Source organism: Cyprinodon variegatus, unplaced genomic scaffold, assembly GCF_000732505.1.
Source record: "Cyprinodon variegatus isolate N-32 unplaced genomic scaffold, C_variegatus-1.0 Scaffold420, whole genome shotgun sequence".
NCBI classification, from domain to species: Eukaryota; Metazoa; Chordata; class Actinopteri; order Cyprinodontiformes; family Cyprinodontidae; genus Cyprinodon; species Cyprinodon variegatus.
This window is the reverse complement of record NW_015150873.1, coordinates 597957-614300: the sequence shown is the minus strand read 5'-3', so window position 1 is coordinate 614300 and position 16344 is coordinate 597957. Positions and strand designations below refer to the sequence as shown.

Here is a 16344-nt window from a genome sequence, read left to right as displayed (position 1 = left end):
GCAACCTCAATGGCCAAAAAAAAGTAAAGTGTGTTACATCACATTTCGTTTGCATCACAATTTTATGATCATTGGGGAACTGAGAACACTAACTGAAGCAGTTTCGCAAGGAGAAGCCGTCTCTTTGTTTTTTTGTGCATAAAACACATTTTTTAGAATCTCAGCAGTGTGTGGTTATCTACTCCTCATGATGCAGGCTACGTTTTTAGGCTGGGAAAGATCTGAAGTGGTCAAAGCACCCAATAGTGTCATCATCTCTGCAGAATTTGTTCTTATAAAACAATCTTTATAGAAGTGCATGCAATCCCCCCCCCCCCCAAAAAAAAAACATAATGCTTTGGCACATATGCATGTCAGTTGTACCTCATGCTATGGTGCATACTACGCACTGATACAGTTTTTAATGAGCTTGTGTTGTTCTTTTCTGTTTTGTACCCGCAGCCATGACATCTGTTCTTGCCAATAGCACGCTGATGCAGATATAAACTCTTCTGACCACAGAACATCTGTCTGCTGGCTTGTGGTTCTTCCTCTATGAGAAATTACAGGCAGACTACTGCTCTTTGTGTGAAATTCACAGTGATGTACTGGGTTAATCCATCCCAGACGGTCATTAGGAGCAAGGGCTTATAACTGTGTGGAGCTGATACATCACTAGTGTAACATTTGGAGTCATGTTTAAATGGGAAATTAAACTTTACAAAGCCAAGATCATAACTTCACTAATGCCTACACATACCTACATTTTCAATCACATCATCAACATTTAAGTACATTAAATGTATAGCGGTTGAAGTTATTTTCTGGATGGATCATTAAAATAAGTGGTCCTCCTATGTAATTGTCAGTTATTCTGGTGATAAGTTTACGTAAGGCTGTCCTATGTGCTCGTCCCCATCTTAACTTACTGGTGGTAAGTCTGATATAGTGGAAAAATAGCAAATCTCATTTGTAAAATAAGCTTGTATGAGTGATGCAAACAGTAACTTTTAAACAGAACATGCATGGAGAAAAATGGGCTCTTGTAGGCTCTCGCAAACGTTTAATAGTCATTTCCTTTCAGAAGCGAGTTAAGGGTTGTGCATATGCATTTTTTTTCACAAATATCCTCTACTATAGCTTTAATGAAAGCATCCAATATATTTTTTTTTACAAAACATTTTCTTAGCTCAAAATAGGTTATTAAAATTTGAAAATCATGAACCAGCCTTATGACTAAAAGACAGAATCAGTGGTAAGATTTGTATATGCCTATCAGATTCTACATCTGTTCAAACACTCAACTTTTAGTCAGACTCAGCCTCAGAAAGCTTAAATCAATAACCAGGTAAAACTAGATGGTAGAACCGGGATAGGCAACATCGGCCCTCTAGTGCCACTGTCCAGCAGCTTTTGCACACATCCCTACTCCAACACATCTGGAACTTAATCTCCACCTTGGTGTGTCAGTAAGTTTAGCAGAGGCCTGGCCAATTTACCTCTTTTAAGGTGTGTTGCAGAAAGGATTCATGCAAAAGCTGCTGGTCAGTGGCACTGGAGGACCGACACTCAAAGGCTTGAGATGAAATGTTGTGAAGGGTAGCTTTACAAAGTGTGGACTCAGACAGGAAGTACACAAACCATGCATCCTTTTCCTTCCCTTCACCATACTGCCCCAATTTTTGTTAAACTACCTCAGATCAATAAAACACAGGGGTTTATTGTTGTCATACCACAAATTGTAAAAGTATTTTTAGAATGAATTACATTTTTGCAAAGGAACTGATGTGATGCACTTGCAGATATTATGAAGAACTCATCAAAACGAGAAGTACAAAAGAACAAGGTATAAAGTTAAGAAAATGAATCTGGAAATGGCAACTAGAAAAACATCTTTCTTCCTAAAGTCGTCCATACTGAGCAGGATAGTATAATTAGGTAAAAAGGAATTTTTAGTTTTATGTTACAGGATTGAAGAACAGATTTATTTACAAACCCCTTTAGAAGTAAATGTAGGGGAACTATATATATGAACTATATGTTTTTGGTAACCTCACTATAACCAATGCTTATTAAACCCTACCTGAGTGGAATGACTATAAAGGCAAGACTTGAAAAGACATTTAGCATCCATTTCTTTTACATATTTTTTGCATATATTAGAGTTTTAACAGGATTACTTTGTGATACCCAACAGGATTATGACCTCGGTTTTGTTCCAGTTAATTGCTCTATTTCCACTCCTCATGTGAGTTTTTGACAGTGCAACATAAAACATACCAAGCAGTTTTTCACCTCATGTGAACCCTAGTCGCTGTTAATCATCTATAACATACCCACTGTTGTGGCCTTTTTCCCCCCTCTTAAGATTAGTTAGGGAGATGATGAGCCACCAAAATGAGCCCTGACATGAAAACCACTTCTGTTTGTCCAATCAGAACATTTTGCTGGCAGAAAGCCCAAACAAGCTGAATGTCTCATTAGAAAGAAATACGAAGCCTAATGTTTTGATATTTGATAATAAATGTATGTCTCAATGTTAATTAAATGATATTTGGACTGTGCAGCCCTCCTCCTACAGTAGCTTTTAATTATTTTTTACTTTGTCCTTCTTACCTTTTTTTCTTATGCTGAGTGACTGAATCCTAATAGGGAACAAATCATAAAACAGCACAGCAGAGTCATCCCAACCAGGATGGACTTGCATATGTCCTGGATGCAAGCCCAAAGTGTGTTGTCTAAACCCTTCTACTGCTGATTCATTAGCAAGCTGCAGCCTCTTGTGATTTACAGCTACTGCAGCTATAGCCACACCGCAGCAAACCCAGCCATGGATCATTTTGCTCTTCCCATTTAACCTCAGTTGCAACAGTGAAACCAAATACTTTGGGATAACTAAGCTGCCCTATGCTTCACACCACAGTTTTTCCGTGGGAAAAGCCAAACATAATAATAAACATGCAACACATAAGTTTATACAGTTCTGGTCAGACATTTACATGCACTCCTCATCAGCATCATTTTCACTGTAACTTTGTTTTTTTATAGTGAAATGATTATATGACATATATACTTTATTTCATTTACAAAACAGAAATTAGATGCACTAGTTTGAACACAGTATATTGTGAGTTCTCTTAAATCCACAAAGACTTAATTAATTTCCACTAAAATGTAATGTTTTTTAAATTTTAAAGTATGCTCACACTTTATTTTATTATAAACAGTTTTTGCATTATTATTATTGCCCTTTTAATAATTTTGTTTCAATTAAAATTTATTCAAGCACAATGCTTAGCATTTTGCATAATATGTTTGGGTCTTTTGTCAACCATCCAATTTCACAAATGATAAATACAAAAATAAATTTTGAAAAAAAAAAAAAAAGTTTTTAGATAGAAAGGTTTTTGATGCTTTGATGAGGTGGTTTTTTTCAGTTGCATCGAAATTGCTACATTTGCAAAACTGCCATAGAAACCCTTTTTTGCATCACACGAGCCACATGATTGGAAACTGGACCTTACTGCCTTGTAAAAAGATGAAGAAGATGGCTGGAAATAGTTGGCGGGTGACAGCGCCCACTAGAGGCGTGGCTGAAATAAGGCTACATCTAATTTTGTTTACATCCCCATCGACCATGTTGTTTTCAGAGTTATTGCATGATCAAATATGTACACATACAGTTTTAATTGTATTATTATTTTAATGGAAATACTGCAATTGTGGAACTTTACATTTTACAATTTAGCAGAATATTGACATAGCTTTCCGCAAAGTTTTAAAGGAAATGCAGCTTTTGACTCTTTTGAACTGTTACTAATTCCTATGATTGTGGTTTCATACCTCAATGTTTGTCTCTTGTAACCTTAAACCTTATCTAGAAGGCATTTAATTTTGCTATACTGGTCAGACATTGATGCACAATTGTGCTTAGTTTAAACGTAAGGATTATGGAGTAAGGTCTATCTCCGTTAGCACCTTCCAGGTCCATATTGAATTTAAAGTTACTTCACGAAAGATGGTGGCAATGGCAGGGCAGCTTCTTCACGTTTACAGCAGCCTTTAGTCTGGATGGTTCCTCGGTTATTCATTAACATCCTAATTAGTTTCATGTCATCTTATAGGAGGTATTTAGGTGAGAGGATTAAAATTGGCACATCTTGGTGTTACAATCAGGGAATGTGTTTGAAACATGTATGCATCATTTTAGCCTCTATCTGCTCAATATTGACTGCGCAGTGAATCCAAACTTCCTCACTTATTACTATTTTTTAAAACTGAATTTTAAATATCATAATCATGCTTACCAGGAAATGAAGTGTTCATGTGTATCTTCAGAGCCCCACATTAATATATCTGATGAGTGGATGAAAACTAACAACAAACTTTATTTGGAATTTTAATAGCACAAGTATGCCCTATATATACGTTTATTTTATTTTGTTTAAAGTCACATGTTCCCTGTATATGATGTGTCTGAATACATAATATTGACCTGGAAATTGTTTTATCTTTTGTTTGAAAAATCTCTTGGAGCTGTTATCCTCTTTAGTTGCTCTGTATTATGGTAGAACGTTTTAATTTCTGCTGTTGGATGGTGCTTCAAACATTGACACAGACTGACCTGCTCAGCTATATACCCATTGAGAGTAGCTATCTTCTTGAAGTATGGCTCCTTTCTGGTGATCTGTAGGGCAAAAGGTGAGAGGTTGAGCTATATCTCATCAGGCTTTGTTTGTTTGAATAGAGATGCCAGTACTCAGCTCTTGTCAGGTTGGAAAGCCCAGCTTGCAGAAGTCAGCTCACAGACAATCCATCTGTTTAATACCTTGTCTTCTCTTCACCAATTCTGCTCTATTCTCCACCCTGCTTTGGCCTGTGTCTCTGAAAAGCTGTGTAATATGAAATGATGAGAGTCTTTCTATTAAGAAAAAAGGCTCAAATGGTGAAGCATGTAGCCTAATAAAGCAACCCCTTAAAGATTCACACTGCATATTTGTTCCAAAGCTAGCAAATGTGTCCCCTGGTTTATTGTAGTTGTTGGTCTCTTTCTTTCCATTTCTTTGTTGTTTTTAGAAGTTGAAGGGAGACAGTGTTGAAGGTATTAAAGGCTTCACACACTCCTGACTCAATAAATACTGACCTTCTTCTGGGATACATGGCTTAGACACCGAGTTGGCGGAGTTATTGGATGCTCGGAGTTGGTACGACTATAATTAAAGCAGTGATGTTTTATGATTACCCCTGATATTGGCTGCAAGTATTATGAGGCAGCTTAATATTTGTTTTTCCTTTTGTGGAAGAATCACTGGAAAGTTCTCCAACCAGACACCTTCCTTTGCTGATCTTTAAGAGTTTAAATAAGGAAATTTGAGTATTTCTGGATTATTGTCTATTGATCCAAATTCTGGTGATTTGAGGTATAATTATATTTTTTAAAACAAGCCAAAAATGCATACCGTGTAAAACTAAAGGAGGTATACCACGCATGTTTAAGTTAGAGATTTACGATCCAGTCTTTTTTGATCCAATCCGATACAGATACCTGGGCTGAGCTTATCAGTCGATACAGATATGATCCAGCTGTAGAATAGAAGAACCATATGTAATGCTGTGTGAGTGAAAGCTTTAGCCTTGACATGAGTATTATTAAAATTAGGTAACAAATTACCACGGATATAAATGTACTTTTTTATTATTTTTCAACAAATATGAGGCAAAAAAGAAAGAACAGTTCCATGTATGTGCACTGGATTGGACCTCCGATATCCAGTATCAACTCATGATATCAGTTCCAGCTAATTAGTTAACATTTGAGTTGAAATCCGATTCAGGTATTGGATTGATGCATCTCTAGTTTCAACAACAATCTTGTAGCAATTTATTTTATTAGGATTTTATGCCATTGTTTTGGGGATTTAGGTCCAGACTTTGATTCAGCTGTTTTAAAAAGTTTAAGCTGCATCTTGAGTGTTGCTCTCTTAAAAGAATTGAAAAATATGTCTTATTCTCAAGTCCTGTGCAGCCTTGAACAGGTTTTCCCCCAGTGTTATCCTCTTCCACCACTTTTCATCTTTCAATGGACTTAATTAGGAAATGCCGTATGAGGCTGCCAAAGAGATGCAACATTTCTCTGTAGGGATGGTGTCCACAGTGAGACATAGCATGGGACCCTAAGCTACTTTGCGACTTATGTTTTCTTTGTTTGGCTAGTGATTTTAGGTTACTAGCAATGGCTTTGTGGACTTTATGTTGATCCATACTGTTTCCATTTTTATACAAACAATTGAACATTGCCATTTTAGATGTTTAATGCTTGGCTCTTCTGTACAACTTTCTCCCTGGTGTGTTCTTTAGTCTTCCCTATGCTGTTCTCTAATGTTCTCATAAACCTCTGAGGTCTACACATGCTGAGACAGGATTACACACAATTAGGTAACTTCTGAAGGCAATTGATTTCACTGGATACATAAGAGTATCAAAGTAAAGTTAAGGAGGTAAAGGATGCCTTTTACCGCTGAGATTTTTATTAGCTATTCATTTTTAACTCAAGAATCGTTTACATTCATCTTCTAATATAGACTTTATTTGTTCTAGTCTATCACAGATAATCCTATAAGATACATTTAAGTTACTAGTTTTAGCTTCCAATATTTGAAAAATTTCAAGGGATGCAAACCGTTTTGCAAGAAACTGGTCAGTTGCTGCTGGGTGAGAATGGCACAATATTAGCAACAAGACTGGGCTTAATGCCCTTTTTTCTCTCATATATCAAATGCAACCTTTCCACACATAGTTTGTCCTTTCCTGCTTCTTAATCATATATCATTATTAGACATCACCAATTCTGCAGGTCATGTATGAGAAGATGCAAGAAACAGGAAAGGAGAACAGTTGTGATTGACAGTCCCCTAAAGACGTAGAAAAGGGTCAGTCTTAGGTCCATTAAACAAGACAAAGAGCTACAATTAGTACAGTGTTAAAGGACTCGGCTCCCAGAGACTCTGCTGTTATAACACTCCAGCCTAATTAACGGCCTCCTGCTCCTAATTTCTGTGAAATGAGGGCAGAAGTGAGGGAACAACAGATTTTGTTCTTTTTTTTTTCTTTTATGTCTTCAAAGCTTTCCTCCTCCTGCACTCTCCGAAGTTTCAGACTTTCTTTATCCTAAACTTAATTCTCATCCAGACACCATATTGTGTCATATCCTATACTTATACTTTCTTTTTTGTTTTATTAAGTATTTTTAACAATTACAAAGTGTTAAGTAGCTTGAAATGTGTTTTCATTTTGTATAGGCCATTGCTGAAATATCACAAAGTAAAAAAAGAATCAAGTAACATTAGGCAATCAGTTACTTATATCCAATTCTTAATAACTTACTCCAAACATATAAATATTTATTATTCCTATAACATTTGCATACTTGTTTAATAAAAAAAGTTAACAAAATAAATCACTAAATCAATGCATGCATTTAAGAACCAGCCTGCACTTCCTTTAATGGAGCACTTATACTGAATGGTTCTTATAAAATGCTGATGCTACTGTAATTGATATACAGATTTTATTGTGTTGTTTTAAGTAAGTGAACCCGTTGGAGTGACAACAGAAAAAGGGTCTGTCTGACTGTCGAATTAGAGTTTTACCCTCAATATATCATATATGTTGTGAGAGAGATGGAGAGTGTGATGAATAGATGGCTGGATGTCTGGAGATGTACAGTGTAGGTATGTCTGTGCATTAATAGGAGATTAAGCACAATGTTGTCATGCCAATTTATCTTGAGCTCATATTAAGCATTAACAGTAATTTTCAATTGACTGTTTTTGGATCAAATATTTTTATTCTTTTATTTTTACTTCTGTAACAGCACAGCCACGGGATTTACAACTCTAGAGATTTATTTCCCTGGGTGGCTTTTTACCGCTTCTTTAATTCTGCTGCACAGCTCGAAGTCAGACCTCGATCTGTGAACCTTTAAGGTTTTACTTCTTCATGTCCAATGCGATTTCTATTAATGAACATGAGAGGGTGGGAATTCATACTCTTATATGGAATAATTGAGGCGCTAAATATGCAGTTTTGCTTTTCTCATGATCACGCACTTACTTACGCACTGCATGAAGTTTACAAGGATAAGTCATGATCATTTACTGAAGATAAGAATGTTTGTTGAATCTGACGTGTGTCCTTCAAAGGAGCTCAGGATAGGAGAAAAAGTTGAGAAATATGCTATAAGAATGTGAAAATGTTGTTGCATGGGGCCCGATGTGTAGTAATGTACTGTAGTAACCTCTCTATGTAGACTTTGCATGTGTTCTGTTCACATCTTCTGGTTTCCTCCAGTAATGATTATGAAGTTAACTGGTCTATCTAAATGGTTTAAAGTAGTTTTTGTTCAAGGTTATTGGTGTTGCCCTTTCCAGGCTGTACCTGGCCTTTTGTTCAAAACCCTAATACTCTGATACCAAAAATAAAACCTACAGCCACCATCTGTCTCTGGAGCTCCCCCTTATTAGTAAGGATAGCTCACCTGTATCTAATCCAATATCAGTATACAGATGTTCTAAAAAATAACATTTAGCGAAGAAACAGCATAAAAAAAGCCAATAAATCCACCAAACAAAAAGCCCTGTCAGGTTTATGGTTTAAGATAGCTTAAAACAGTGTGAGTTTGGATCGCAAATCAATATATAAGGCTTTGAGCTTCTTTTAGAGCTCTGTACAGATCATTATCTAAACACTTTAAATAATTAAGTCATAACTGCAAAGCTAGTGAGGCATGGCAGGCCACCCACCTAAACTGACAGCTGGATAATAGTTTCAATCAGTGAAACATCCATGAGGCCTATGATAAGTTAGAAGGAGCTGCTGCGAACCCAAGCTTAGAATGTAGAGAGGAAAACCCTGATCTTTATACGAGAGTGGCGAAAGGAAAGCTATAGTTCCCTCACAGATATCTCATCTGGTGTGCCGGTTGCAGCATGGTTCCTCATTGTTGCATTTAAGGGTAAATTAAAACAAACAAATAAATCCTTGGTAATGCCATCATAGTGCTGTTGCTGTGTAAAGCTCCCTGAGTCACTTATTTCCATTTCCCACCTTATGAGAAATATCTATTGTTGAAAGAAAGCCGGAAAGGCCCCAATTTGCAGTTTGCAAATTGTCAAGTGGACAAATTTAATCTGGTCATTATTCTCAGAGTTTTCATTTGTTAGATTTTGTGCAAAACAGTGTTTGTGGAGGAGAAGTGACACTCCAAACCATGAACACACCATTCACACACTGAAACACATTGAAGCATATGGAGAGTATTTTACAGCAGAGGTGGTTGGAGATAATGGGGATAATTAGTAATCTAAATAAACAGAAATCATAGATTAAAATCTAAAAGATTTTGCAAAACACTGAAGAGGGGTGTTACACAGAGGTATGCTTTCCAGTAGTAAACATACAACCTAGGCTGCAATAGAATGGTTTAAATAGATGCAGGTTCTTGAACTGCAAAAAATTATATCTATCCATCCATTTTCTCCTGCTTAGCCCTTGTCAGGGTCATGGTGGAAGAAATCTTTTAAGTAATTTTTTTCTCAGAAATGCATTTTTGCTTGAATAACAGTTGTGAGACATTTTGTCAAAGGAATATTTTTTTTTTACATTTAATCAATAAAAACTGACTGCAGTCTCTTATATTAAGTACATAATATCTAATGTTCTTATTTTAAGAGTAAAAATACTAATTCCATGTGGCAGATTATCTTATTTACCTACTCAAATTAAGAGTAATTATTCTTATTTTGAGAAATATTAATTTTTAATTAAATAGTTTTTGCAGTGTATTGTCATGTAAACCCATAGAGTACATATAACTGAATTATATGCAACAGTTTTTAGTGCTGTAGGCACCTAGTTTCTCTGAGCTTAAGGAGGTTTATTGTTATGGTTGTTGGATATCAGTCATACATTTTGATTATTTTATTTTAAAGTGTGCAAATGGTATGTTTTTTTTTTTTTATTATTAGCTTGTTCAAAAGTCCAAAAGCCATGACAGTTTTAATAAAATATTGATTATTATCATTATTATTGTTTTTTTTTTGTTTTTTATGGTTAAGAATAGATAAGCACCTTTCAGGGAAAAGAACTTCAGTACGGTAAATGTTTAGATGAAATATAAATGAACAGATTCAATTCTACAGAAAGGAAATCCTTCTCTGCTTTACACCCATACTCTTAGGACAATATGGTATCTTGGTTCAACTAGATATAATAGTGCAACCACTATAGCTGCCAATGATAAGCTTCATTCAATGTGATTAGCGTTATGAAAGCTCTCTGAAAAGAATGCCTTTGATGTTGGTGGTACTTAACCATTTCTTTTCTCGGTGAAACCCAATTCCCCATTCTGTCCTGGTTCTCTTCCTCCCTTGCTCCCCCCCCCCCCTGCCCTGTTGTGTCTCCTTCCCTCCTCCTGGGATGGTTGATTGATTAAAACCTGATATGGTTGAGACGGTTTTAAAATGATTACATGTTTCTGTATGCGTCTGTCCGGCTAGATAAAAAGGCACCTTGTTCTTTCTGTTTGAAACCACCCAAAGCAGAATATTTAAACTGTTTATGGAGCAAGTCTCATGATTTTCTGGATTATTATGGACACCAGCATTAAAAACATATCCTCTACTAAAGATATTATGCAGCAGTTTAGTAAATACTTAAAGGAAAAATGATAGATGAACTAATGAAGGAGATCTTACCACAAAAAATAGATTATTAAAACAGGCCATGAAAAAAGTGATGTTATTCCTAATGAAATAAATATAAGAATGAAAAAAAAATTGCCAAAATGACATCTTAGCCAAAAGTGTGTCACTAATTAGCATCACAGGTGTCTACAATCTTGTAATCAGTCAGTAAGGCAAGGCAAGGCAAATTTATTTGTATAGCACAATTCAGTACAAAGACAATGCAAAGTGCTTTACATGATTAAACTATAGGAAAATAAAACAGACCAAAGCAAGTAGGAAAAAAAAATAATGCAGAAACAAAAGTAGGCCTAAATGACATGGTGTGTGCCACACTCAACATGGACCAGAGGAAGTGAAGGAAAGAGTTGGCTCAGGAGTTTAGAAATAAAATTATAGACATGCATCTTAATGGTAAAGGCTATAAGACTACTTTTGAGCAACTTCATGTTTCTGTGACTACGGTTGCTTACATTATGCAGAAATGTAAGATCTAAAGGATTGTAGCAAAACTCCTTGTACATAGTGCAGGACAAAAATCGATAACGACAAGATAATACGAAAAACTTCTAAAGAGATTAAAGGTGAACTTCAAGCTCAAGGAACATCACTAGCTACATTTGGATATATATCTAATATTTGCATATTTTAAATTTCCCAGGGCCAATCTAATAATTTAAAGATTTTGAAGCCAATGAATAAAAATTCAACACACTAAATTAACTTAATCTAAGCCTGTTCTAGCTATTCCATAGCCAGTATGATGCATCCGTGTTTTAGAGTTGTTTTTACTGATTAGCTACATTTACATGCGCAAAATTTTCTGATCCGATCTAAGTATTGGCTCAAAATTTCTGTTTACATGGACACTAAATAATGTTATCCGATCATGATGTGTGTATGAATGTACCAAGTAGGGCTGAAACAACTAATCGGATTAATCATGATTAATTGATTATAGAAATAATTGTCAACTAATTTAGTAATTGCTAAAACTGGAGAATAGACTCTAAAAATGCCTTCAGCTGACTTAGAGCTGGTATTATACCAAGATAAAAATAAATATATGAACATTTAGCATGTAAGATAAAAAAAAATGTCTTTGTCTGTCAGTATACTCTATCCAGCCTCCTCAAATGGAAAAGTTTTAGTTTTACCTGGTTTTACCTTTGGGTATCTGAGTATCAAGCGAAAAGAAATTGACGAATTAATCAATTTGCAAAATAATCGTAAGTTGCAGCCCTAGTACCAAGTGTTCCATCAGATGTTAGAGGATTCATGGAAGACAAGTTTTCTGGAAATGCTTTAGTACTAGAAGAAGAAGCTGCCTGTTTTATAAACAAACCCGTACTTGTTCACTTTAACTACTCTTTGTGCCCCTGGCCTTTTTTGTCTTCAGTTTTTCAATTGTTTGTTTTTTGTTTTTTGTTTTTTACCATTATTTGTTGTCCAGGCCTGTTGCATTTGTTTTTTTTTTTTTTTATCATTCTGTTGAAGCAAGGCTGAACAGCAATATCTGGCTTTCATTTGTTAATTTTCATGGAAATGTAATTCATTATTACTTTTGTGAGATTCAAGTTATTTCAGTGACCATTCTTGCTCATCCTTCATTCAACAAAGAGTATTAATAATTTTGTCCACGTGTGTAGGTCTACATATGTTCACAGCTGCAGAAGAACACCTCGATGCTTCTGGTTTAATCTAAGAATTATTCTGAAAATCCAGTATTGCTGTTTTTTATTTTGCAGGAAAGACCAGCACTTGCTCTCTTCCGTAAACTGCTGGTATCTGTTGCTGAACCAGACAAGACGTGAGAGCCGAGACCATGCCACCCTCAGCGACATCTATACCAACAATGTCATTGTGCGTTTGGCTCAGATCAGCGAGGATGTCATCCGCCTGTTCAAGAAGGTCAGTTATGCTCTCAAACCTCATCGCTTTTAGTTTATGCAAGAGTGCCAAAATGTTGGAATGCAGGGACCAAAAAATACATAAAGAAGTAAAGTTTGTTAACTTTTAATAACCATTTTTCTTTTCATTGCTGTAAAACACTTTTACTGTAAAACACTATATATAAGCTGATACTAGTTGTAAAATGCCAAAAAAAAGTTAAAAAACAAACCACTGGACTTTGTTTTCCAAATTTGAAGACTTTTATGCTTTCCATCCAGGAAGCTTTCTCAAAAATTTTAACTTTTTAAACTTTTTTTGAAATGACTATGACCTGGATGACTGAGGATCTTGATCAGAGTTGTGAAATCCAGTCAAAACGCTACAGATTTGCTTGAGTGGTTATCATGGTTTGTCTGCTTCATTAGTTAGTAAACAATAAGCTTTTTATGTTAAAAACACACATGCTAACTCATCTAGCTTGTTCCAAATGTTTTTTATGACCCATTTCTTCTTAAGTAAAGAGGGAAAATGCTCCTCTGGTCTCCAAGACAGCACTATCTTTCCTATTCTTATTAACAAAGCTGGATTTAGTCATGGCTTTCTTTTTATTTTCTTACATAAGTGTTTCTCTTCATTTAGCGGTCATAGTAGTGCTGAACGATTTTGCCAAAAATCAAAATTGCGATTAATTTTAACCAATATTGCGATGGAGATTATATTGTGGTTCCCCTTCACACCAAGCACAAATATGTACATGTTTCACTTGAGGGTTTCAGTTTTTTCATGACCAATTTTACACATATTGCTGTCACCTAAAAGGCTGGAGGGAGAAATGTATCTACCTAATATATCTTACTCTTGTTCAATGTAAGGTGACCAAAATTGAGTGCCTCTGCGATTTCAAAATTGCATTTTGCTGAATTGTGATTATATTGCAAATGCGATTAATTGCCCAGCATTAATACAAAGCTGACTGACATTTTGGAAAAAGAAAACGCTAGTTTACACTCTGATTTAAGAAATAGTTTACTTAACTAATAAGACATCAGTGTTTGTTTGTTTTTTTGCTACTTAAACCAGTTTTTTTCTAATTTTACACCCTGGAAATGATCAATTTGTTGTCACCTTTAAGAAAAAAAAAAATTCTCTGATTTTGTTGATGTAGGTTTGACTGTATTGAAAAGAGTGAGTTCAGTGCAGTTATCTACGGTTTGTAACTGGTCTGATTTCTGTATGCTCTTAGGAGCCTTAAAATCCAGTCAGGACCTCAGAATAAATGTGTTTAGACCCCCTATCAGCCCGAGCTCTACTTCCCTTATGAGTGTGAGCAACATCTGGCCCACAGTCAGCACATAGCAGAAATAACTGGGGTCTTATCCAAACACCAGAATGCTGTTTTCACCTCTCAGGCTTTCCTGTAGGTAAAAACTCAGATATATGTGTCGACACCTTTTCCAGACCTGAAAAGGAATACACCCTAAATGATCAAGCTGGTCCCTTCCTTTTAGTTAACTGTTTTCATATATGTGAGGAGGAATGTGTTGGTTGGCTGTAGCTCTAGATGGCAGATACTGTTTATTAAAGAGCAACAATACTTTTCAAGACCACAATTGATTTAAAACCATAATGAATCTTTTTTAAGCCAATTTTAGATTTTAAAAAGTGCTAAAGTACAGTGCCCTTAGAAAATTTCACAAACCTTTGTTTTTGTGTTCTTGGATGTCTTTTAAAACATATTTACATTGTTGTAAGTGTTTACATCTAGATAAGTGGTCCTCCTATTTGTCAATCATTCTGGTGATATGTTAACATAAGGCTGTCCTAGAAAAAGTGTCTATGAAATGTATGAGAAGAAAAAGAAAGGCATCAGAAGAAGCGGATATATCCCAGAATGCTTTGTGTGGAGTGCTCTCCTCGCAAAGCACTATTGGATTTGCTGTGACGGCGGCCCGCTGTCACCATAGGCGACAGTGGCGACTAAAAACAAAGATGGTGAAGGCACCGTGCAGTGCAGGCAGAGTTACGTGACCAATGGAGCAAAAAGCAGTGATCATCTGTCCGAACGGGCAGTTAACTGGATTTGCTATAAAGTCCACTATATACAGTAGTCCCATCTGTATGTGGACACAGTAAGCTTGTATGAGCTGTGAGAAAAGCACATTTTAAACAGGGCATGCACTAGAAGAACTGGGCTTGTGCATGCTTTTGCACACATATTTTATTTTTTAAAGTGGAGAGGGTGGGTCTTTTAAAAAAAACATCTACAATACATTCAAGCACAGCCTTAAATCCTTTTATTTCACTTTTAGGATATGCATATATATATTAAGGGTCATATATTATCAACAGATAGCCATGGATAAAAGCCCTTGCTCTGACTGGAAAAGTTAAGAACATCAGAGAGAAGCCTTTGCTTTATTATCTCAACTATGTGTCTTTTAGTTGAATGAATTAATTGTTATTCTGAGTTTTAGAGCACTCTGGAGTAGATTTTCTTTATTAGTGTCCATAACTGAATGCTAACCTTGCCCTCTATTTAGAGTCATCCTGAAGTTGCTACAACCACTATGCCTACTAGGACAGGACAGTGTTAGACCTTACCTGTTTATCTCTAAACATTCAGCTTGGTCCAAAATCATAGCTTTTGGTTTCATTAAGCAGGAGAAACAATTAGATTAATTCTAAATGAAGTGGACAAAGATCTTTCTTGACAGATTATCAACAAAGCCCAATTAGCTAGTGAAATTATTTATTTGGTTTTGAAGTATACTTTATGCATTTCAACTAACATTTCAGCCATTTTTTGCAAAATAAATACAACATTTTAAAATCAGTGCTTTTTGTAGATACTTTAAAAATCACTCAAGATGTTCCAACTGTGCCAAAGTCATATGTGTAATTGTTTGTGTTGTACAGTTTTTGCATGACATTAAAACAACTGTGAAAATAACTGATAATGAAAACATTGAACAAAACATGTGCTGTCACTGTCCAAAGACCATTGGTCAGTCACTGCTTTTTTTCCCTTCTACCTGGTCAGTGCATCAGAGCATCTTCTCTATTACGTTTACCCCGTTGGACTCAGGCTGTTTACTTTGGATGCTTCTGAATAGGGGAGCTGTTCCTTTATGAGCTGAAGGCATACCATGGATTTGACCACAGCCTGTCAGTACACACAGTTATCATCAGTTGTTTTCATTAAACGACAGCAGCTGTCAGATGACTTAAGGGAAGAACCTACAACTGGTGGGACTAGGAAGAGCATAACAACCAGATGTTGATAGGTAATTATTACTTAAATAAAAAAAAAAATTGAAAACTATCTAGGTGCTTCTTCTTTAACAAATATTGCAATGGCTATTTGTACCTTATAGTCACCCTTACTCACTGATTATATTCAATGTATAATATCACTTAGTTTTGCATACCGGTATATAACATAATATAATTGGTTTTGTCCAAGTTTTATTTGGAGTTTTCATTGGACTTATCTCGGTTCTTGTGTTCTAGGTATTTTTGATTGTATTTAAGTTCTTAGATATTTCCTGTTTGCCCTCGTGTTTCAGTCTCCTTTTCCCTAACTCCCTTCTTGCTTCTGTTCACACCTGCTCCCAATCTGCTAATTAGCCTGGTCTTTGTTTCTCTCTCCCATATAATCTCCTCCTGTTCAGTCACTCTTTGCTGGTTTGCTGTCATCACTTTGTCCCCTTCTTGTTGTGAGTATTCTTGG

General features: G+C 35.7%; 1 protein-coding gene across 2 annotated transcripts in view; it reads left to right on the top strand.

The window, feature by feature from the left end:
• Nucleotides 1-16344, top strand: part of srgap3 (SLIT-ROBO Rho GTPase activating protein 3) — an 85291-nt gene that overhangs the window by 27614 nt on the left and 41333 nt on the right. For both annotated transcript variants that reach the window (XM_015388342.1, XM_015388343.1), the window contains exon 3: nt 12470-12632. In XM_015388342.1, coding sequence (XP_015243828.1) covers nt 12470-12632 — 163 coding nt within the window. The remainder of the gene's footprint in view (nt 1-12469; nt 12633-16344) is intronic.